The sequence below is a fragment of the Chanos chanos genome, chromosome 6 (assembly GCF_902362185.1).
Source record: "Chanos chanos chromosome 6, fChaCha1.1, whole genome shotgun sequence".
NCBI classification, from domain to species: Eukaryota; Metazoa; Chordata; class Actinopteri; order Gonorynchiformes; family Chanidae; genus Chanos; species Chanos chanos.
Genome location: NC_044500.1, coordinates 837,501 through 862,500, shown reverse-complemented (window position 1 = coordinate 862,500; position 25,000 = coordinate 837,501). Strand labels below are relative to the sequence as shown.

Genomic DNA, 25,000 nt, shown 5'->3' with positions numbered 1-25,000 from the left:
CAGTTTGATGACTGACAGTGTGAGTGTTCTGGTCTGTACTGGTACAGTTTGATGACTGACAGTGTGACTCTTCTGGTGTGTACTGGTACAGTTTGATGACTGACAGTGTGAGTGTTCTGGTCTGTACTGGTACAGTTTGATGACTGACAGTGTGAGTGTTCTGGTCTGTACTGGTACAGTTCAATGACTGACAGTGTGACTATTCTGGTGTGCAGTGTGTCCAGTGTGTGTCCAGTGTGTGAGCAGTGTGTGAGCAGTGTGTGTCCAGTGTGTGAGCAGTGTGTGTCCAGTGTGTGTCCAGTGTGTGAGCAGTGTGTGTCCAGTGTGTGTCCAGTGTGTGAGCAGTGTGTGTCCAGTGTGTGTCCAGTGTGTGTCCAGTGTGTGAGCAGTGTGTGAGCAGTGTGTGTCCAGTGTGTGTCCAGTCTGTGAGCAGTGTGTGTCCAGTGTGTGAGCAGTGTGTGTCCAGTGTGTGAGCAGTGTGTGTCCAGTGTGTGTCCAGTGTGTGAGCAGTGTGTGAGCAGTGTGTGTCCAGTGTGTGTCCAGTGTGTGAGCAGTGTGTGTCCAGTGTGTGAGCAGTGTGTGTCCAGTGTGTGAGCAGTGTGTGAGACTGCTGGTGGCCTGAGAGCATTTGTTTATGCCTCTCTGCAGCAGGGTCCTCGCTCCCAGACACGGGATTCAGCTGGAAAAGTCCAGATCACCTGGGATAATCCTAAAGAGCTGGAGCTGTATATCGGAAAACTGCAGACTGCCGCAGAACGTCTCTCCACGGAAAACCGAAAACTCCGCAAGTGGCACGTGGACTTTACTGAGAAGGTGCCTTGACCTTTAACCTGTGGTTTCTCTTGGAGAGACTTCTCCTCCTGTTCTCCATAGTTCTCAGTCCAAACACACAGCGCACAACTTAAACCAGTCACCACAGACACACTCAACTTAAACCAGTCACCACAGACACACTCAGCTTAATACAGTCACCACAGACACACTCAGCTTACACCAGTCACCACAGACACACTCAGCTTAATACAGTCACCACAGACACACTCAGCTTAATACAGTTACCACAGACACACTCAACTTAAACCAGTCACCACAGACACACTCAGCTTAAACCAGTCACCACAGACACACTCAGCTTAAACCAGTCACCACAGACACACTCAACTTAAACCAGTCAGCACAGACACACTCAGCTTAATACAGTTACCACAGACACACTCAACTTAAACCAGTCACCACAGACACACTCAGCTTAAACCAGTCACCACAGACACACTCAGCTTAAACCAGTCACCACAGACACACTCAGCTTAAACCAGTCACCACAGACACACTCAACTTAAACCAGTCACCACAGACACACTCAACTTAAACCAGTCACCACAGACACACTCAGCTTAAACCAGTCACCACAGACACACTCAGCTTAAACCAGTCACCACAGACACACTCAACTTAAACCAGTCACCACAGACACACTCAGCTTAAACTGTCACCACAGACACACTCAGCTTAATACAGTTACCACAGACACACTCAGCTTAAACCAGTCACCACAGACACACTCAACTTAAACCAGTCACCACAGACACACTCAACTTAAACCAGTCACCACAGACACACTCAGCTTAAACCAGTCACCACAGACACACTCAATTTAATACAGTCACCACAGACACACTCAACTTAAACTAGTCACCACAGACACACTCAACTTAAACCAGTCACCACAGACACACTCAACTTAAACCAGTCACCACAGACACACTCAGCTTAAACCAGTCACCACAGACGCACTCAGCTTAATACAGTTACCACAGACACACTCAGCTTAATACAGTTACCACAGACACACTCAACTTAAACCAGTCACCACAGACACACTCAACTTAAACCAGTTACCACAGACACACTCAGCTTAAACTAGTCACCACAGACACACTCAACTTAAACCAGTCACCACAGACACACTCAGCTTAAACCAGTCACCACAGACACACTCAACTTAAACCAGTTACCACAGACACACTCAACTTAAACCAGTTACCACAGACACACTCAACTTAAACCAGTCACCACAGACACACTCAGCTTAAACCAGTCACCACAGACACACTCAATTTAATACAGTCACCACAGACACACTCAACTTAAACCAGTCACCACAGACACACTCAACTTAAACCAGTCACCACAGACACACTCAACTTAAACCAGTCACCACAGACACACTCAGCTTAAACCAGTCACCACAGACACACTCAGCTTAAACCAGTCACCACAGACACACTCAGCTTAAACCAGTCACCACAGACACACTCAGCTTAAACTAGTCAGCACAGACACACTCAACTTAAACCAGTTACCACAGACACACTCAGCTTAAACCAGTTACCACAGACACACTCAGCTTAAACCAGTTACCACAGACACACTCAGCTTAAACCAGTCACCACAGACACACTCAGCTTAAACCAGTCACCACAGACACACTCAGCTTAAACCAGTCACCACAGACACACTCAACTTAAACCAGTCACCACAGACACACTCAACTTAAACCAGTCACCACAGACACACTCAACTTAAACCAGTCACCACAGACACACTCAGCTTAATACAGTCACCACAGACACACTCAACTTAAACCAGTCACCACAGACACACTCAACTTAAACCAGTCACCACAGACACACTCAGCTTAAACCAGTCACCACAGACACACTCAACTTAAACCAGTCACCACAGACACACTCAGCTTAAACCAGTCACCACAGACACACTCAACTTAAACCAGTCACCACAGACACACTCAGCTTAAACCAGTCACCACAGACACACTCAACTTAAACCAGTCACCACAGACACACTCAACTTAAACCAGTCACCACAGACACACTCAGCTTAAACCAGTCACCACAGACACACTCAGCTTAAACCAGTCACCACAGACACACTCAACTTAAACCAGTCACCACAGACACACTCAACTTAAACCAGTTACCACAGACACACAGTACACAACTTAAACCAGTCACCACAGACACACTCAGCTTAAACCAGTCACCACAGACACACTCAGCTTAAACCAGTCACCACAGACACACTCAACTTAAACCAGTCACCACAGACACACTCAACTTAAACCAGTCACCACAGACACACTCAGCTTAATACAGTTACCACAGACACACTCAACTTAAACCAGTCACCACAGACACACTCAGCTTACACCAGTCACCACAGACACACTCAACTTAAACCAGTCACCACAGACACACTCAGCTTAAACCAGTCACCACAGACACACTCAACTTAAACCAGTCACCACAGACACACTCAGCTTAAACCAGTCACCACAGACACACTCAACTTAAACCAGTCACCACAGACACACTCAGCTTAATACAGTTACCACAGACACACTCAACTTAAACCAGTCACCACAGACACACTCAACTTAAACCAGTCACCACAGACACACTCAACTTAAACCAGTCACCACAGACACACTCAGCTTAATACAGTTACCACAGACACACTCAACTTAAACCAGTCACCACAGACACACTCAACTTAAACCAGTCACCACAGACACACTCAGCTTAAACCAGTCACCACAGACACACTCAGCTTAATACAGTTACCACAGACACACTCAACTTAAACCAGTCACCACAGACACACTCAACTTAAACCAGTCACCACAGACACACTCAGCTTAATACAGTTACCACAGACACACTCAACTTAAACCAGTCACCACAGACACACTCAACTTAAACCAGTCACCACAGACACACTCAGCTTAAACCAGTCACCACAGACACACTCAGCTTAATACAGTTACCACAGACACACTCAACTTAAACCAGTCACCACAGACACACTCAGCTTAAACCAGTCACAACAGACACACTCAGCTTAATACAGTTACCACAGACACACTCAGCTTAAACCAGTCACCACAGACACACTCAACTTAAACCAGTCACCACAGACACACTCAGCTTAAACTAGTCACCACAGACACACTCAACTTAAACCAGTCACCACAGACACACTCAGCCTAATACAGTTACCACAGACACACTCAGCCTAATACAGTTACCACAGACACACTCAACTTAAACCAGTCACCACAGACACACTCAACTTAAACCAGTCACCACAGACACACTCAGCTTAAACCAGTCACCACAGACACACTCAGCTTAAACCAGTCACCACAGACACACTCAATTTAATACAGTCACCACAGACACACTCAGCTTAATACAGTTACCACAGACACACTCAACTTAAACCAGTCACCACAGACACACTCAACTTAAACCAGTCACCACAGACACACTCAACTTAAACCAGTCACCACAGACACACTCAGCTTAAACCAGTCACCACAGACACACTCAGCTTAAACCAGTCACCACAGACACACTCAATTTAATACAGTTACCACAGACACACTCAGCTTAATACAGTTACCACAGACACACAGAACAGACACACAGCGCAGACACACACACACAGTTACCACACACATATGCAGCGTAATACAGCTAGCACTCAGCACAGACACACACAGCGTAATACAGTTACCACAGACACACACAACTTAATACAGTTAGCACTCAGCACAGACACACACAGCTTAATACATTTACCACAGACACACAGCACAGACACACACAGCGTAATACAGTTACCACAGACACACAGAGCGTAATACAGTTACCACAGACACACAGCACAGACACACACGGCGTAATACAGTTACCACAGACACACACAACTTAATACAGTTAGCACTCAGCACAGACACACACAGCTTAATACATTTACCACAGACACACAGCACAGACACACACAGCGCAATACAGTTACCACAGACACACACAGCGTAGTACAGTTACCACAGACACTCAGCACAGACACACACAGCGTAATACAGTTACCACAGACACTCAGCACAGACACACACAGCGTAGTACTGTTACCACAGACACACAGCACAGACACACACAGCGTAGTACAGTTACCACAGACACACAGCACAGACACACACGGCGTAATACAGTTACCACAGACACACACAACTTAATACAGTTAGCACTCAGCACAGACACACACAGCTTAATACATTTACCACAGACACACAGCACAGACACACACAGCTTAATACAGTTACCACAGACACACAGCACAGACACACACAGCGTAGTACAGTTACCACAGACACACACAGTGTAATACAGTTACCACAGACACACAGCACAGACACACACAGCGTAATACAGTTACCACAGACACACAGCACAGACACACACGGCGTAATACAGTTACCACAGACACACACAACTTAATACAGTTAGCACTCAGCACAGACACACACAGCTTAATACAGTTACCACAGACACACAGCACAGACTCACACAGCGTAGTACAGTTACCACAGACACACAGAGCGTAATACAGACAGTATTTGGGAAGCCTTCCTCTCTGGTCGTTGTTCCTGATGAGAGCTTTGGCCTTGGCAGGTGCTGTCACTGATCAATGTTGACTTGCTGAGACAGCAGCAGCGCTGGAAAGACGGACTGCAGGAACTCAGACTGGGATTCACCACACTGGAGTCTCAGGTACAGACACACACACAGACATAAACACACACACACACACACACACAGACATAAACACACACACACACACACAGACACACACAGACAGACACAGACGCACACAGACACACACACACACAGACACACACACAGACACACACACACACACACACACAGACACACACACAGACACACACACAGACACACACACACACACACACACAGATACAGACAGACACACAGACACAGACTCACACAGACACACACACACACACACACACACACACAGACAGACACGCAGACACACACACAGACACACACGAAGACAGACACGCAGACACACACACAGACACACACACACACACACACACACACACGGACACACACAGACACACACACACACACACAAAGTCACACACACACGGAGCAGTTTTATGAATGATACATTTCTGTGAGCAGTGCTATACTGCGATAAAGACGCGGCCTGTGTTTCTCAGGGCTTTGGCAGTGGTGACATGCGTGCTTGGCGACAGCACTGGAACCATCAGCTGTATAAGGCTCTGGAGCACCAGTACCAGCTCGGACTGGAGAACCTCAACAGAAACCTCCCTGAGATTAACATCGACCTCACGTTCAAGTCAGACCCGTTTTCACTCTCCCTCTCTCTCCCACAGTACCCCCTCCTATCCTCTGTTTCTTCACCTCCTCTCTCTCTGTGTGTGTGCGTGTGTGTGATTCTGCGTGAATGTGTGTGTTGTTTTGTGTGTTCAGACAGGGCCGTCTACAGTTCAGACCGTCGTTTGAGGAGGTGCGTGCGCGATATTACAGAGAAATGAAGAGGTTTATATCCATCCCAAACCAGTTCAGAGGGGTGTGTGAGGTCGGAGAGGAGCCCATGTTCAGTCAGATGATTGACAGGAACGCCGGCGGCTTCCTCACGGTCTACACCAAAGCCGAGGAGCTTTTCAGCAGACTGCTTCTCGTACAGGACGCATTCAAGGTCAGGCAAACTTCAGCGTTTCTATACCAGGGTTTCATTTCTGGGCGTGATGGGGCAGTGTGATGAGGGAGTGTGGAAAAGGTCTCTCTATAGACCCGGTTCTCATTGGGTCTCTATAGACCCGGTTCTCATTGGGTCTCTATAGACCCAGTTCTCATTGGGTCTGTATAGACCCGGTTCTCATTGGGTCTGTATAGACCTGGTTCTCATTGGGTCTGTATAGACCAGGCTCTCACTGAGTCTGTATAGACCAGGCCCTCACTCACTGTATAGACTAGGCTCTCATTGGGTCTGTATAGACCAGGTTCTCATTGGGTCTGTGTAGACCAGGATCACACTGGGTCTGTATAGATCAGGTTCTCATTGGGTCTTTATAGACCAGGTTCTCCTTGGGTCTGTGTAGACCAGGATCACACTGGGTCTGTATAGACCAGGTTCTCATTGGGTCTCTTTAGAACAGGTTCTCACTGGGTCTGTAGGCTATAGACCAGGATCACATCTGTAAAAAACAGGTTGTAGAATTGTATTCACTTGTGCGGATGCGCAGGGATATGTGCACTGAAACTGTAAACCAGGGAAAACCCTGGTAAGTACTGATGTCTGTGTCAGCAGAGTGGGGCAGCTCTTTCTATTGTGAGGAGGCAGTTGTGAATTTTCCCTTGAAGAGTGAGTATAGAGGCTCACTCAATAGAGGACAATACACAAACCGTTTCCTCTTTTCAGACTGATGTAGTAGCAAGACAAGTGAGTCATTCTGGTGTTTTATAGATTATTTTTAATGTTTTCTCTTTTTCTTCTTGTTGCTGAGTAACTGTGTTTGCAATCTCGTTGTTGTTTTGTTCTGTGTGGCGTAGCTTGACGCCCCCATGTGATAGATATCCATCCACTCACAGGAAAATCTCTCCTTCACTCTTCCAGAACAGCCTAACTGCAGTCCCTGTCAAACCCCAAACAAGAGTAGTTTCTCTCTCTCCCTTCTTTCTCTCTAGCCCATCTTGTATTTCTGGGAATAATGCACATATTTAATTATTACATAATTATGATAACACACTTACCTAATGATCTGGCACTGAGCATACCTGTCATTGATACTCAGTCCAAATTTTTTGTGTGTTTGTTTTGTCTGTTTTGTTTGCTGTTTTTACAACTGCAGAAATTCACTAAACAAACACTGTCCTTTTGAGAGGTTGTTTGTTACACCACTATGAGTCAGTGCTCATTAAAGTGGAATAGGCAGTTATGCTGTGAATGACAGTGGAATAGGCAGTTATGCTGTGAATGACAGTGGAATAGGCAGTTATGCTGTGAATGACAGTGGAATAGGCAGTTATGCTGTGAATGACAGAGGACAGGAGGAGATCACTTGTTAAACTGTCTTAGACCTGTGTTTCTGTAGGAGTGTGTGTGTGTGTTATAGCTGTGTTTCTGTAGGGGTGTGTGTGTTATAGCTGTGATTCTGTAGGGGTGTGTGTGTGTGTTATAGCTGTGTTTCTGTAGGGGTGTGTGTGTTATAACTGTGTTTCTGTAGGGGTGTGTGTGTGTGTTATAGCTGTGTTTCTGTAGGGGTGTGTGTGTGTGTTATAGCTGTGTTTCTGTAGGGGTGTGTGTGTGTGTTATAGCTGTGTTTCTGTAGGGGTGTGTGTGTGTGTTATAGCTGTGTTTCTGTAGGGGTGTGTGTGTGTGTGTGTGAGTGTTATAGCTGTGTTTCCGTAGGGGTGTGTGTGTGTTATAGCTGTGTTTCCGTAGGGGTGTGTGGTGTTGTAAAAGTCTGTTTCTGTGTAGTTAGAGGTACTGTAATTGTGTGTCTCTTTGCCTTTTCAGCCATGGGTGGTGTTAGGCCAGGTCAACGTGGAGAAGCTGGTGGAAACACATTTGCGGAACGCGCAGGACTGGGAAAGGAACTTTAAAGCTCTCAAAGTCAAGGGCAAGGAATCAGAGCGATTGCCTAGGTGAATGCACACACACACACACGCACGCACGCATACACATACACATACACACACACACACACACAGACACGCGCATGCACACATACACCTAAACATACACACACGCACACACACACACTCTCACTGAACCTGTGTTTGCAGACTGCTAACTGTTTGTCCTGTGTGTGTGTGTGTGTGTGTGTGTGTGTGTGTGTGTGTCCAGTGTGGAGAGGGTTGACTGTATCACAGTGAACTGTGAGCCTGTGAAAGCTGTGATAGATGACCAAGTTCAGGGCCTGTTTGACACCCTGCTCAGTTCCCTCAGAAAATCCATCCAGGGTACGTCAGTGCACTCCACCTTCACAAAACACCACCTTCATACAACACACAAACTACAACACAAATGATTCTCCCTGTTACCCACACCACACATCTCTGTCTGTCTGTCTCTCTATGTGCCCCCCCACCCCCCCCCCTCTCTCTCTCTCTCTCTCCCTCTCCCTCTCTCTCTCCCTCACTCTCAGTCTCTCAGGGTTCACAGCCATTCCAAACTGGTGTCTACAGACAGATTAAACTCATATATTTGACTTTGGCGTGAGTCTAATGCAACACTGCCACCTGCTGGTGTCTCACTCACACCACCACTGCCTCTTACCTCTTCCTCTTTCTCTCTTCGTTTCTCTCTCTCTGTGTCCAGCGCACACTCAGGCCATTGATGTGTTTGTGACTGAGGCCATGGAGATTCTGTCCACTCGACCAGACAGTATCGAACAAATCGGAGAGGCCAATGCCAAGCACAGCCAACTACACGCACAGAAACCTGAGGTACAAAAACCTGTCTCACAGCCAACTACAGACACACACAAACCTGACATACAAAAACCTGTCTCACAGCCAACTACAGACACAGAAACACAAGGTACACAAACCTTTATATATCTGTCTACAGCCAAATACAGGTCCAACGTCTGGCATAGGCAAATACAGGTCCAAAGTCTGACATACGCAAATACAGGTCCAAAGTCTGACATACGCAAATACAGGTCCAAAGTCTGACATACACAAATACAGGTCCAACGTCTGACATAGGCAAATACAGGTCCAACGTCTGACATACACAAACCTTTCTCTCAACAGCCTGCAGTGCACAAACCTGTCGCACTCTCTGTAAATGACGCAACCAAATGCTGACACAGAGACCTATTGAACAGAAACTACAATGCACATATAGCAATGCACACACTGCCTGTCTCACTCCCTATACAACACAGAAATTACACTGTACTCACTGCCTGTCTCAATCCCTGTACAACACAGAAAATTACACTATACTCACTGCCTGTCTCAATCCCTGTACAACACAGAAATTACACTGTACTCACTGCCTGTCTCACTCCCTATAAAACACAGAAATGACCACAGATGCACCGATACCGCTTTTCTCAGACTGAGTACGAGTACTTATATTTGTGTACTTGCCGATACAGAATACCGATACAAGTACTTAGTAAGGCAGTATTCTACCATAGAAATAACAGTTACCATCAAAGTATAATGAATTTGAAGACGGTTTTATTTTCATCAGATGCGCTCTGGTTGTTACAAAATAAAATATAAATGATAATATGAATATAAAATAAAATGTATAACAGGAAGCTATTTTTAACCAAAAATAAACATCAAATTTCCTGTGTAAACAAACAGCCTCCACACTGGCAGTGTTTCCACATTTCAGTGAAACAAAATGTCAATTAAACTATTTCAGTCAGCATACAGTGGTGCTGTCTCTGAGACCTAAGCCTTTTTTGGAAGAGTGAGAGGCAAGTTTGATGAATAGAATGTGTAATACTCACATGTTACACACTCTGTCTGTCTTACCCTGTGTAATACTCACATGTTACACACTCTGCCTGTCTTACCCTGTGTAATACTCACATGTTACACACTCTGCCTGTCTTACCCTGTGTAATACTCACATGTTACTCACTCTGCCTGTCTTACCCTGTGTAATACTCACATGTTACACACTCTGCCTGTCTCACCCTGTGTAATACTCACATGTTACACACTCTGCCTGTCTTACCCCGTGTAATACTCACATGTTACACACTCTGCCTGTCTCACCCTGTGTAATACTCACATGTTACACACTCTGCCTGTCTCACCCTGTGTAATACTCACATGTTACACACTCTGCCTGTCTTACCCTGTGTAATACTCACATGTTACACACTCTGCCTGTCTCACCCTGTGTAATACTCACATGTTACACACTCTGCCTGTCTCACCCTGTGTAATACTCACATGTTACACACTCTGCCTGTCTTACCCTGTGTAATACTCACATGTTACACACTCTGCCTGTCTCACCCTGTGTAATACTCACATGTTACACACTCTGCCTGTCTCACCCTGTGTAATACTCACATGTTACACACTCTGCCTGTCTCACCCTGTGTAATACTCACATGTTACACACTCTGCCTGTCTTACCCTGTGTAATACTCACATGTTACACACTCTGCCTGTCTTACCCTGTGTAATACTCACATGTTACACACTCTGCCTGTCTCACCCTGTGTAATACTCACATGTTACACACTCTGCCTGTCTCACCCTGTGTAATACTCACATGTTACACACTCTGCCTGTCTCACCCTGTGTAATACTCACATGTTACACACTCTGCCTGTCTCACCCTGTGTAATACTCACATGTTACACACTCTGCCTGTCTCACCCTGTGTAATACTCACATGTTACACACTCTGCCTGTCTTACCCTGTGTAATACTCACATGTTACACACTCTGCCTGTCTCACCCTGTGTAATACTCACATGTTACACACTCTGCCTGTCTCACCCTGTGTAATACTCACATGTTACACACTCTGCCTGTCTCACCCTGTGTAATACTCACATGTTACACACTCTGCCTGTCTCACCGTGTGTAATACTCACATGTTACACACTCTGCCTGTCTCACCCTGTGTAATACTCACATGTTACACACTCTGCCTGTCTCACCCTGTGTAATACTCACATGTTACACACTCTGCCTGTCTTACCCTGTGTAATACTCACATGTTACACACTCTGCCTGTCTCACCCTGTGTAATACTCACATGTTACACACTCTGCCTGTCTCACCCTGTGTAATACTCACATGTTACACACTCTGCCTGTCTTACCCTGTGTAATACTCACATGTTACACACTCTGCCTGTCTCACCCTGTGTAATACTCACATGTTACACACTCTGCCTGTCTTACCCTGTGTAATACTCACATGTTACACACTCTGCCTGTCTCACCCTGTGTAATACTCACATGTTACACACTCTGCCTGTCTCACCCTGTGTAATACTCACATGTTACGCACTCTGCCTGTCTCACCCTGTGTAATACTCACATGTTACACACTCTGCCTGTCTTACCCTGTGTAATACTCACATGTTACACACTCTGCCTGTCTCACCCTGTGTAATACTCACATGTTACACACTCTGCCTGTCTCACCCTGTGTAATACTCACATGTTACACACTCTGCCTGTCTTACCCTGTGTAATACTCACATGTTACACACTCTGCCTGTCTCACCCTGTGTAATACTCACATGTTACACACTCTGCCTGTCTTACCCTGTGTAATACTCACATGTTATATTGGACTGCACACACTCTGTACCTCACAGTACAGCGTCCACCCTGGCCTTGCTGCTGTAGTGTTGCAGTGTCATTACAGTGGTGCTGCCGTGTGTTTTGTGTGTGTAGATCCTACAGGAGTTCCAGCAGGCGGAGGAGAAGAACAGGCTCCTGAGGGTGGTGGCGGGTGGAGGAGTGGACTCCATCACCTCTCTCACTGCCAAATGGGACAAATTTCAGCTTATGATGGAGAGTCATCAAGTTATGATCAAAGAACAGGTACAGTACTCACACATAGAAACACACACACACGCACAGAAACAGTGATCCCTAAACTCACAAAACACCAAACACTTACACACACACCCCCCCACACGCACACACACATCTCCTCTCTCTCTCATGGGTTCATTCGTACCTATCCTCTTTCCCTCTCTCATAGGTTGGGGTGATGAGGTCAAATGTTGAAGGTCGGGTGGAGGCGTACCTTCGTGAAATGGAGAAGTTCCATGCTCGCTGGGAGCAGCTCAGACCCAGTGATGATGTCATCGAGTCAGGTGACCATGATGCCCTGCAGCAGTGTGTCCAAACCATCAAAGACAAGAGAGCTGAGTTTGAGGAGTTAGAGGAAATCCGCAAGAAGCTAGTGTATGTGAATTATTAAAGGTCTCCACTTTGTGTGCGTGTGTGTATGTGCGGGTGTGTGTATGTGTGTGTGAGTGTGTATGTGTGTGCATGTAAGTGTGTGTGTGTGTGTGTGTGAGTGTGTATGTGTTTGTGTTTGTGTGTTTGTATTAGAGAGCACTCACTGGTGTGTGTATGAATGTGTTTATGGAGATGTGTGTGAATATGTGACAATACTGTATCTCACAAGGCTCCGTGAAACTTACCAATAAACACTGTGTGTGCCTGTGTGTATGGTGTGTGTGTGTGTGTGTGCGCCTGTGTGTATGGTGTGTGTGTGTGCACACGTATGCATGTGTGCCTGTATGTATGGTGTGTGTGTGTGCCTGTATGTATGGTGTGTGTGTGCCTGTATGTATGGTGTGTGTGTGTGTGTGTGTGTGTGCCTGTATGTATGGTGTGTGTGTGTGTGTGTGTGTGCCTGTGTGTATGGTGTGTGTGTGTGCACACATATGCGTGTGTGCCTGTATGTATGGTGTGTGTGTGTGCCTGTATGTATGGTGTGTGTGTACACACGTATGCGTGTGTGCCTGTATGTATGGTATGTGTGTGTGCACATGTATGCATGTGTGCCTGTATGTATGGTGTGTGTGTGTGCCTGTATGTATGGTGTGTGTGTGTGTGTGTGCCTGTATGTATGGTGTGTGTGTGTGTGTGTGTGTAGTGAAGACTGTAGGCACTTTGACGTGTCTCCTCCAGATTTCTCTGTGGCGTGTGAGGTGGAGAGGGACATGGCGGAGACCTCTCACATGTGGGCTCTGTATGAGGAGTTTCAGCATGGGCTACAGGACACAGCCAGTCAGGACTGGATCTCCTTCAGGTAAACGCACACGCACACACACACACACACATATACATACGCACACACACACATATACACACACACACACATATACATACTCACGCACACACACACACACATATACATACGCACACACACACATATACACACACACACACATATACATACTCACGCACACACACACACACGTATACATACTCATGCACACACACACACGTATACATACTCACGCACACACTCACACATGCACACTCTCACAGATACACACACTCATGCAAACACACACACACATATACATACTCACACACACACTCACACACATAGACATCCATACGAACTCACACACACACTCACACACACTCTCACAGATACACACACATCCATACACACTCATGCACACATAACCACCCTCAAACAGCCCTTTGAAGAAGTGAGGACCGGCCAAAATGTCCTCACTTTCCAAAAATGTCTAAAGTCCTCACAGGGATAGCTGTACAAGTACACACACACACACACACACACACACAGACACACACACATACACACACACACACATACATATGCACATATACGTACACATTCACGTACACACACACACACACACATACATACACATTCACGTACACAAACACACACACACACACACACACACACACACACGCACAGAAACACAAAAACACATACACGTACACCACACCTCATGTGTTTCGCAACAGCTATCTGTTTGGAGAGTTTATTTTTCATTTTTCAGGGGTAAGACACATGTGTTTGAGGAGTTTGTGTTTATTTTTCAGGGGTAAGACACATGTGTTTGAGGAGTTTGTGTTTATTTTTCAGGGGTAAGACACATGTGTTTGAGGAGTTTGTGTTTATTTTTCAGGGGTAAGACACATGTGTTTGAGGAGTTTTTGTTCGCATGGCACGACAGACTGAGGAAGATAAAGGAACACACAACCATGTCAGTCAAACTACAGAAAGAGGTGGACAAGTACAAGGTACATACACACACACACACACACACATACACACATGTCCACATGGACACACTGACACAGACACACACACACACACACACATACACGCACACAGACGCATACACACACATGCAGAAACGCTAGTTAGCAGTGGGGTTTCTGTCCCACTGTGTTGAGTTTCTGTCTGTACTTAAACAATGGTGACTGAAACTGAGCGGTTCATGTTGGAGTTGGAGGTAATAAATGATGGACAACAGTTACTGTTACTGAAATGACTGAGACGCGGTGACTCTTTATCGGAGGCGAATGCACTTGTCCATGAAGTTCTTCCATCTCTTTGTACATTCTGTGACGTCCAAACCGATGTTTGTAGAATACTCTTCTTATGAATTTGCTGCCGTCTGGCAGCCTTCGCCATGTGGTGAAGAAGAGTCATACAAATGTACATATTTACAGACCCCCTCAGTTGACCTCTCTTTGATTTGGTCCAATCACAGTTGTTGCCGTCTGCATCGCCGTTGATCGCCGCGACGCGTAGTTACATTTCTGGGATGTGCGCGTCAGGTTACGGTGTAGGCTAAGGCGTAGGTTACGGTGTATGCTACGGCATAGGCCACGGTGTAGGCTAGGGCGTAGGTTACGGTGTAAGCTAAGGCATAGGTTACGGTGTAGGCTAGGGCGTAGGTTACGGTGTAGGCTAAGGCGTAGGTTACGGTGTAGGCTAGGGCGTAGTTTACGGTGTAGGCTAAGGCATAGGTTACGGTGTAGGCTAGGGCGTAGGTTACGGTGTAGGCTAGGGCGTAGGCCACGGTGTAGGCTAGGGCGTAGGTTACGGTGTAGGCTAGGGCGCAGGTTACGGTGTAGGCTAAGGCGTAGGTTACGGTGTAAGCTAAGGCGTAGGTTACGGTGTAGGCTAAGGCGTAGGTTACGGTGTAAGCTAAGGCGTAGGCCACGGTGTAGGCTAGGGCGTAGGTTACGGTGTAAGCTAAGGCGTAGGTTACGGTGTAGGCTAAGGCGTAGGTTACGGTGTAGGCTAGGGCGTAGGTTACGGTGTAAGCTAAGGCGTAGGTTACGGTGTAGGCTAAGGCGTAGGTTGCGGTGTAGGCTAAGGCGTAGGTTACGGTGTAAGCTAAGGCGTAGGTTACGGTGTAGGCTAGGGCGTAGGTTACGGTGTAGGCTAAGGCATAGGTTACGGTGTAGGCTAGGGCGTAGGTTACGGTGTAGGCTAGGGCGTAGGTTACGGTGTAGGCTAAGGCGTAGGCCACGGTGTAGGCTAGGGCGTAGGTTACGGTGTAGGCTAGGGCGTAGGTTACGGTGTAGGCTAAGGCATAGGTTACGGTGTAAGCTAAGGCGTAGGTTACGGTGTAGGCTAAGGCGTAGGTTATGGTGTAAGCTAAGGCGTAGGCCACGGTGTAGGCTAGGGCGTAGGTTACGGTGTAAGCTAAGGCGTAGGTTACGGTGTAGGCTAAGGCGTAGGTTGCGGTGTAGGCTAAGGCGTAGGTTACGGTGTAAGCTAAGGCGTAGGTTACGGTGTAGGCTAGGGCGTAGTTTACGGTGTAGGCTAAGGCATAGGTTACGGTGTAGGCTAGGGCGTAGGTTACGGTGTAAGCTAAGGCGTAGGTTACGGTGTAGGCTAAGGCATAGGTTACGGTGTAGACTAGGGCGCAGGTTACGGTGTAGGCTAAGGCGTAGCTTACGGTGTAGGCTAAGGCGTAGGTTACGGTGTAGGCTAGGGCGTAGGTTACGGTGTAGGCTAAGGCGTAGGTTACGGTGTAGGCTAAGGCGTAGGTTACGGTGTAAGCTAGGGCGTAGGTTACGGTGTAGGCTAGGGCGTAGGTTACGGTGTAGGTTAGGGCGTAGGTTACGGTGTAGGTTAAGGCATAGGTTACGGTGTAAGCTAGGGTGTAGGTTACGGTGTAGGCTAGGGCGTAGGTTACGGTGTAGGCTAGGGTGTAGGTTACGGTGTAGGTTAGGGCGTAGGTTACGGTGTAGGCTAACGCGTAGGCCACGGTGTACGGTGTAGGCTAGGGCGTAGGTTGCGGTGTAAGCTAAGGCATAGGTTACGGTGTAGGCTAGGGCGTAGGTTACGGTGTAGGTTATGTGGCTACGCAGTACCTACGGCATATATTCTATGCAGAGGTATAACCTGGCCTTAAGGTGTGTTTGTGTATGTGTGTGTTAGTTACGGTGTTAATGACTGTAGGTGTGACTGCTTGACATTTGTAAACTGTAGATTGTCTGTGTGGTGTGTGTGATGTGTTTCTGTGCTGTATGTGTGTGTGTGTGTGTGTGTGTATGTGTGTGTGTGTGTGTGTGTGTGTGTGTGCGTGCGTGTTGTAGAGTTTGGTTCCTGTGTTGAAGTATGTGCGTGGAGAACACCTGTCTCAGGATCACTGGTGTGATGTGTTCCGATTGTTGGGATTACCCAGAGGAACCACACTGGAGCGTCTACTCTTCAGAGATCTGCTTAACGTCACTCACACCATCATCGATAAAGCCATGGAGCTTAAGGTACACACTTAAACTCACGCACACACACACACGTGTGCACTGCTTACCTACACACACCGTCATCGATATTACTTTGTAGCTCAAGGTACACAATACAAACAGTGATGCAGCGAACAGCTTCACCTCTCTCTCTCTCTCTCTCTCTCTTCGTCTCTCTCTCTCTCTCTCTCTCTCTCTCTCTCTCTCTCTCTCCGTCTCTCTCTCTCTCTCTCTGTGTGTCTGTAGGACCTTAACAGCCGTGCCCAGGCTGAGGTGTCTATTCGGGAGGCTCTGAGGGAGCTGGAGCTGTGGGGAGCAGGAGCCAGTTTCTCTCTGACTGATTATGTGTCGAGTGAGAGGAGCAGTGTGAGGCTGATAAGGGAATGGAGGGATATGATCAGTCAGGTGGGAGATAATCGCTGCCTGCTGCAGTCTCTGAAAGACTCCCCGTACTACCACAGCTTTGAGGATAAAGTGGCTCTGTGGGAGGGAAGGCTGGCAGATCTAGACGAGTACCTGCACAACCTTAACACCATCCAGAGGAAATGGGTGTACCTGGAGCCCATTTTTGGACGCGGGGCGTTGCCGAGGGAACAGGCACGCTTCAAGAGAGTGGACCAGGACTTCAAGTGAGTGTGTCAGTTAGACAGGGAGGATGTTACTGAGTGTGTGTGTGTGTGTGTTTGTGTGTGCGTGTGAGTCAGTGTGTATATGTAGGCATCACTAAATTGTCTTAGCTAAAATATTGAACCAGGAGTTGTGCGTGTGCGTGGACATGTTCGTGTGCGTGGACGTTCGTGTGTGTGGACATGTGCGTGTGTGCATGTGCACGTGCATTCGTGTGTGTGTGTGTATGTGCGTGTGTGTGCGTGTGTGTGCGTGTGTGTGCGTGCGTGTGCGTGCGTGTGCGTGCGTGTGTGTGCGTGTGTGTGTGTGTTTGACAGGTCAATCATGTCAGATGTACAGAGGGATAGTCGTGTGATGTCTCTGGTGGTTCGTGCTGGTATCAGAAACTCTCTGGTCACTTTACTGGACCAACTGCAGCGCTGTCAGAAATCCCTCAACCAGTTTCTGGAGGTACAGCTAAACTCTGTTTATCCCTCAATTTAAACACAGCTAAACTCTGTTTATCCCTCAGTTTAAACACAGCTAAACTCTGTTTATCCCTCAATTTAAACACAGCTAAACTCTGTTTATCTCTCAATTTAAACACAGCTGAACTCTGTTTATCCCTCAATTTAAACACAGCTAAACTCTGTTTGCCCCCCAGTTTAAAACAACTAAGCTCTGTTTATCCCCCAGTTTAAAACAACTAAAAACTGTTTATCCCCCAGTTTAAAACAACTAAACTCTGTTTATCCCCCAGTTTAAAACAGCTAAGCTCTGTTTATCCCCCAGTTTAAAACAACTAAACCCTGTTTATCCCCCAGTTTAAAAACCGCTGTATTCATATGTAAAAACTGGAGTATATCGTATCGTCTGAGCCAAGCCTTGTCTCTGATTGTCTCTCTGATCCCTGCAGGAGAAGCGGTCTGCCTTCCCAAGGTTTTACTTCATTGGTGACGATGACCTACTGGAGATACTGGGCCAGGCCACTAACCCGATTGTCATCCAGTCACATCTGAAAAAACTGTTCGCTGGTGAGATTCACACACACACACACACTCTCACCAAATTGTGTTGAGTTGATTCCTTTAATTGAAAGTGAATTTCAGATGACTAGTTGATTGCCTGTAGTCACTGAGAATCACTTGTATATTTTGTTGTGTTTGTATCAGGTGTAGACATATATATTAGATCTAATGCTGGTTTTAAAAGGAGGAGTCGTGTCTATATGAGGTTCAGTGCTGTTTGTATGAGGTTCAGTCCTGTTTGTACGAGGTTCAGTCCTGTTTGTATGAAGTTCAGTCCTTTTTTTATGAGGTTCAGTCCTGCTTGTATGAGGTTCAGTGCTGTTTGTATGTGGTTCAGTCCTGTTTGTATGATGTTCAGTGCTGTTTGTATGAGGTTCACTGCTGTTTGTATGAGATTCAGTCCTGTTTGTATGAGGTTCAGTGCTGTTTGTATGAGGTTCAGTCCTGTTTGTACGAGGTTCAGTCCTGTTTGTATGAAGTTCAGTCCTTTTTTTATGAGGTTCAGTCCTGCTTGTATGAGGTTCAGTACTGTTTGTATGAGGTTCACTGCTGTTTGAATGAGGTTCAGTCCTGTTTGTATGAGGTTCAGTCCTGTTTGTATGAGGTTCAGTCCTGCTTGTATGATGTTCAGTGCTGTTTGTACGAGGTTCAGTCCTGTTTGTATGATGTTCAGTCCTGCTTGTATGATGTTCAGTGCTGTTTGTATGAGGTTCAGTCCTGCTTGTATGATGTTCAGTGCTGTTTGTATGAGGTTCAGTGCTGTATGAGGTTCACTGCTGTATGATGTTCAGTGCTGTTTGTATGAGGTTCAGTCCTGTTTGTATCAGGTTCAGTCCTGTTTGTATGAGGTTCACTGCTGTATGATGTTCAGTGCTGTTGGTATGAAGTTCAGTGCTGTTTGTATCAGGTTCAGTCCTGTTTGTATGAGGTTCAGTCCTGTTTGTATGAAGTTCAGTGCTGTTTGTATGAAGTTCAGTGCTGTTTGTATGAGGTTCAGTGCTGTTTGTATGAGGTTCAGTGCTGTTTGTATGAAGTTCAGTGCTGTTTGTATGAGGTTCAGTGCTGTTTGTATGAAGTTCAGGTGTCTGTGTCCTTGGTGTTGCAGGCATTAATAGCGTGGAGTTTGACGAGAACGGCCACACCATCACAGCGATGAGGTCACTGGAGGGAGAGGTCGTTCCCCTGAGGAATGTCATACGCATATCTAGCGATGTTGAGGTCAGAGGTCACAGAGGTCAATTAGAGGTCACTTATTTGTCTCCTGTTTGTGACACTCTGGCTTTATTCAGTGTCTGTGTGTGTCTGTGTGTGTCTGTGTGTGTGTGTATGTGTGTATGTGTTAGGTGTGGTTGAGTAAACTCGCCACGGAGATGAAGGAGACTTTGCAGTGTCTGCTGTGTGAGTGTGTGAGCGCAGCTAAGAAAGGAGAGGTGGATCCGACCCGCTACCCTTCACAGGTACAGCTCCATCCATCCATCCATCCATCCATATGTCCATCCATCCATTCATCCATCCATTCATCCATTCACCCATCCATCCATCCATCCATCCATCCATCCATATGTCCATTCACCCATCCACCCATCCATTCATCCATCCATCCATCCATCCATCCATCCATATGTCCATCCATCCATCCATTCATCCATTCACCCATACATCCATCCATCCATCCATCCATATGTCCATTCACCCATCCACCCATCCATTCATCCATCCATCCATCCATCCATATGTCCATCCATCCAGATTGAATGAAGTCTGAGGTTCATTCTGAGCACAGTGTGTGCAGTGAGAATGTGTGTGTGAGGGATTCTGTTAGTGAGGGCATTCTTGTCTCCTGTGTCAGGTTCTGTGTGTGGCTGAGCAGATCCAGTTCACTGCAGATGTGGAGACTGCTATACGCCACCAAAGTCTGCAGCAGCTGGAGGTGGAGCTGATGGCCAAACTGGAGCACTACACCAGTGTAGAGACCAGTCCAGAGGAGCCAGGGAGCACAGGTCTGTGGGTTTGGGATATTAGACTGTGAATGATTGTTCAGGACAAGAGCTCTCTCTGTGTTATCACTCAGTCTTTAAACTTCTAATGTCATTTTCTTTTGCAACTCTCACTTTTCTAGTTCACACCTGTTTGTTTACGTGTGTGAGTTTGTATTTGTGTGTGTGGATGCGTTTTTTTGCGTGCGTATCTATATATGTGCAGCACCACTATGCAGGGCTGTGGTACTCGAGTCCAGGCTCAGACTCGACATTTTTTCCACTGTCTGAGACTCGTCTTGGACTCGTTGGTATTTGCACTTGGACTTGTCTCAGTCTTGGCCATTGGTCTCGCCAAATATTCTAGTTGGTCTCAACCGAGTCCAGCTGCCTTCAAAAAATGTTTTTTTTTTTCCAAGTAACTCCTCCTTCAAAACAAAATCATTGATTAACGAGCTTGTTCAGAAAATGGACATTGGTCTAATTAATTCATAATCCATCTAGAACGGGCAATGACATTGGCCGCCTCACTCACAGTCCATCACTAGCCTACACATGCTTTTTAGCCTACTGCTGAACTGAATGACAGGTCAGACACCCCGTATCGCAACTGTAGCATACTCAAGAACCAAGCCAGTCCAGTCTTCTGTTTATTTGTTTGCATTGAAACGGAATATGTGGCAAACCACAAAATACCACCGCATCTTTATCCATCAAGCACGCTTTAACCAGAAGTGGCGTATAACGCACGACCTGTCACAACAAACGCACAACATGATCATGACACAAAACTAGCTGGGTTTCCATCCAACTGTTTAATGCAAATGATCGCTTAAACTTTGCATCAAATTTTTTAAGTCGCATAAGAAATTTTTTCACTGGAAAGAGGTGATTACGGGTAGGGTAAAGTAATACTGGTTGACAGAAACAGGTTCAATGGCATCAACGAAGGTTTTGTTGCGATTTTAACACGTATTTCCATTAAGGTTGTCCTAGACGAGCTTTAAACGCACGGCTGATCACAACTCCTCTCGCCATGAGGAGAGTGTACATTTTTAATCCGCATAACACAGCTGATGGAAATTTGCACAGACATTTCCTTAGCCAAATTTTCATGAATGCGCTTAAAATACGCGAATGCGTTTTGGGTGGAGAACCAGCTGCTATCTCCTGTTGAAGGTTTACATCGCTGGAACTATGAAACCAGCATCACTACAAAGTCAAAACCAAACTTGTCAATTGACTAATGCAGATGTCATCACGCATTATACTAATAGAAAATTAGCACACATTTTCTTTATTTCAGGAGTGTTTGTGATGATATTTTAGTGATATTATCAACCAGTTTTAGAAACTATAACATATTATTTTTTTAGTATTAAATAATTCAATCCCAACTCGGGGGGGGCCCATGTATCTTTCTGTAGGGCCTAGGCCCGTCAGGCCTGTCGGTTCCCTACGTGCCTGAATCTCTCTCGTTTGGACTCGACTCAGTCTCGACTCGGTCTTGATTCGGTCTTGATTCGGTCTTGACTGGTCTTAGTCTTGGACTCGAAGGTGGTCTTGACTACAGCTCTGCTAATGTGTGTTTGTTGTCTTTTATCTTATTGCCAGTTTGATAGCGAGACTTGGATGTGAATGTTGGTAATGTCATTACTTTGAGCCTCATTGTTTTGTTGAAAGACTGATGTGAATGCTGAAGGGTGCAGGCGTCCCCAGACACAGAGAGTTAAATATTTAAGGAGCTTTTGGAGAGTAATCGTCAGGCTAATTAAATGACTGCAGGCAAAATGAGACTCCAAAGAGACGGGCTGCTCTGCAAACACAGCCCCACTGATTCACCGAAACGGCATTAAGGGTTTTTAAAGGAGAACACTGCGTTAAGGGTCTTTAAAGGAGAACACTGCATTAAGGGTTTTTAAAGGAGAACACTGCGTTAAGGGTCTTTAAAGGAGAACACTGCATTAAGGGTTTTTAAAGGAGAACACTGCATTAAGGGTTTTTAAAGGAGAACACTGCATTAAGGGTTTTTAAAGGAGAAAACTGCATTAAGGGTTTTTAAAGGAGAACACTGCATTAAGGGTCTTTAAAGGAGAACACTGCATTAAGGGTTTTTAAAGGAGAAAACTGCATTAAGGGTTTTTAAAGGAGAAAACTACATTAAGGGTTTTTAAAGGAGAAAACTGCATTAAGGGTTTTTAAAGGAGAACACTGCATTAAGGGTTTTTAAAGGAGAACACTGCATTAAGGGTTTTTAAAGGAGAACACTGCATTAAGGGTTTTTAAAGGAGAACACTGCATTAAGGGTTTTTAAAGGAGAAAACTGCATTAAGGGTCTTTAAAGGAGAACACTGCATTAAGGGTTTTTAAAGGAGAACACTGCATTAAGGGTTTTTAAAGGAGAACACTGCATTAAGGGTTTTTAAAGGAGAACACTGCATTAAGGGTTTTTAAAGGAGAAAACTGCATTAAGGGTCTTTAAAGGAGAACACTGCATTAAGGGTTTTTAAAGGAGAACACTGCATTAAGGGTTTTTAAAGGAGAAAACTGCATTAAGGGTTTTTAAAGGAGAAAACTGCATTAAGGGTTTTTAAAGGAGAACACTGCATTAAGGGTTTTTAAAGGAGAACACTGCATTAAGGGTTTTTAAAGGAGAACACTGCATTAAGGGTTTTTAAAGGAGAACACTGCATTAAGGGTTTTTAAAGGAGAACACTGCATTAAGGGTCTTTAAAGGAGAACACTGCATTAAGGGTCTTTAAAGGAGAAAACTACATTAAGGGTTTTTAAAGGAGAAAACTGCATTAAGGGTTTTTAAAGGAGAAAACTGCATTAAGGGTTTTTAAAGGAGAAAACTGCATTAAGGGTTTTTAAAGGAGAACACTGCATTAAGGGTTTTTAAAGGAGAACACTGCATTAAGGGTTTTTAAAGGAGAACACTGCATTAAGGGTTTTTAAAGGAGAAAACTGCATTAAGGGTTTTTAAAGGAGAACACTGCATTAAGGGTTTTTAAAGGAGAAAACTGCATTAAGGGTTTTTAAAGGAGAACACTGCATTAAGGGTTTTTAAAGGAGAACACTGCATTAAGGGTTTTTAAAGGAGAACACTGCATTAAGGGTTTTTAAAGGAGAACACTGCATTAAGGGTTTTTAAAGGAGAACACTGCATTAAGGGTTTTTAAAGGAGAAAACTGCATTAAGGGTTTTTAAAGGAGAACACTGCATTAAGGGTTTTTAAAGGAGAAAACTGCATTAAGGGTTTTTAAAGGAGAACACTGCATTAAGGGTTTTTAAAGGAGAAAACTGCATTAAGGGTTTTTAAAGGAGAAAACTGCATTATGCTATAAGAGGGTTTTTAAAGGAGAAAACTGCATTATGCTATAAGAGGGTTTTTAAAGGAGATAACTGCATTATGCTATAAGAGGGTTTTTAAAGGAGATAACTGCATTATGCTATAAGAGGGTTTTTAAAGGAGATAACTGCATTATGCTATAAGAGGGTTTTTAAAGGAGAAAACTGCATTATGCTATAAGAGGGTTTTTAAAGGAGATAACTACATAATGCTATAAGAGGGTTTTTAAAGGAGAAAACTGCATTATGCTATAAGAGGGTTTTTAAAGGAGATAACTGCATTATGCTATAAGAGGGTTTTTAAAGGAGATAACTGCATTATGCTATAAGAGGGTTTTTAAGGAGAAAACTGCATTATGCTATAAGAGGGTTTTTAAAGGAAAAAACTACATTATGCTATAAGAGGGTTTTTAAAGGAGAAAACTGCATTATGCTATAAGAGGGTTTGCAAAGGTGAGAAGCAGATTGACAGAGTGATTAGTCATGGAGCTGTCTCCCATGTCTCCATTCATCTTTGCTCTGCGTGTTCCTGATGGTTCTCACCAGCACGGCACAGCTCACACACACACACACACACACACACACACACACACACTCTGCGTGTTCCTGATGGTTCTCACCAGCACAGCTCAGCTCACACACACACACACACGCGCGTGCGCACACACACACACACACACACACACACACACACACACACTCTGCGTGTTCCTGATGGTTCTCACCAGCACGGCTCGGCTCTGTGCTGCTGCTCTCACAGTATGCCCACCATCTGCCTTTTAACACAGCACACATGCCATTCCTTTAACGCATGGACCATGGCTTTGAATACACGTCCCAGTCTTTTGACACATCTTAATATACACCTATGTGTGGTTTAGAACCCTGGAGACCTTGGAAGG

At 45.5% G+C, this 25,000-nt stretch overlaps 1 protein-coding gene across 1 annotated transcript in view; it reads left to right on the top strand.

The window, feature by feature from the left end:
* dync2h1 (dynein cytoplasmic 2 heavy chain 1) overlaps window positions 1-25,000 on the top strand; it is a 163,782-nt gene that overhangs the window by 14,639 nt on the left and 124,143 nt on the right. Inside the window, exons 14-31 of the mRNA XM_030776669.1 lie at window positions 652-813; window positions 5,538-5,636; window positions 6,113-6,252; window positions 6,387-6,615; window positions 8,437-8,564; window positions 8,767-8,882; window positions 9,241-9,368; window positions 12,317-12,466; window positions 12,630-12,835; window positions 13,536-13,691; window positions 14,554-14,668; window positions 16,988-17,158; window positions 17,384-17,766; window positions 18,082-18,214; window positions 18,660-18,777; window positions 19,877-19,989; window positions 20,115-20,228; window positions 20,621-20,771. Of these exons, the coding sequence (XP_030632529.1) occupies window positions 652-813; window positions 5,538-5,636; window positions 6,113-6,252; window positions 6,387-6,615; window positions 8,437-8,564; window positions 8,767-8,882; window positions 9,241-9,368; window positions 12,317-12,466; window positions 12,630-12,835; window positions 13,536-13,691; window positions 14,554-14,668; window positions 16,988-17,158; window positions 17,384-17,766; window positions 18,082-18,214; window positions 18,660-18,777; window positions 19,877-19,989; window positions 20,115-20,228; window positions 20,621-20,771 (2,812 nt within the window). The remainder of the gene's footprint in view (window positions 1-651; window positions 814-5,537; window positions 5,637-6,112; window positions 6,253-6,386; window positions 6,616-8,436; window positions 8,565-8,766; window positions 8,883-9,240; window positions 9,369-12,316; window positions 12,467-12,629; window positions 12,836-13,535; window positions 13,692-14,553; window positions 14,669-16,987; window positions 17,159-17,383; window positions 17,767-18,081; window positions 18,215-18,659; window positions 18,778-19,876; window positions 19,990-20,114; window positions 20,229-20,620; window positions 20,772-25,000) is intronic.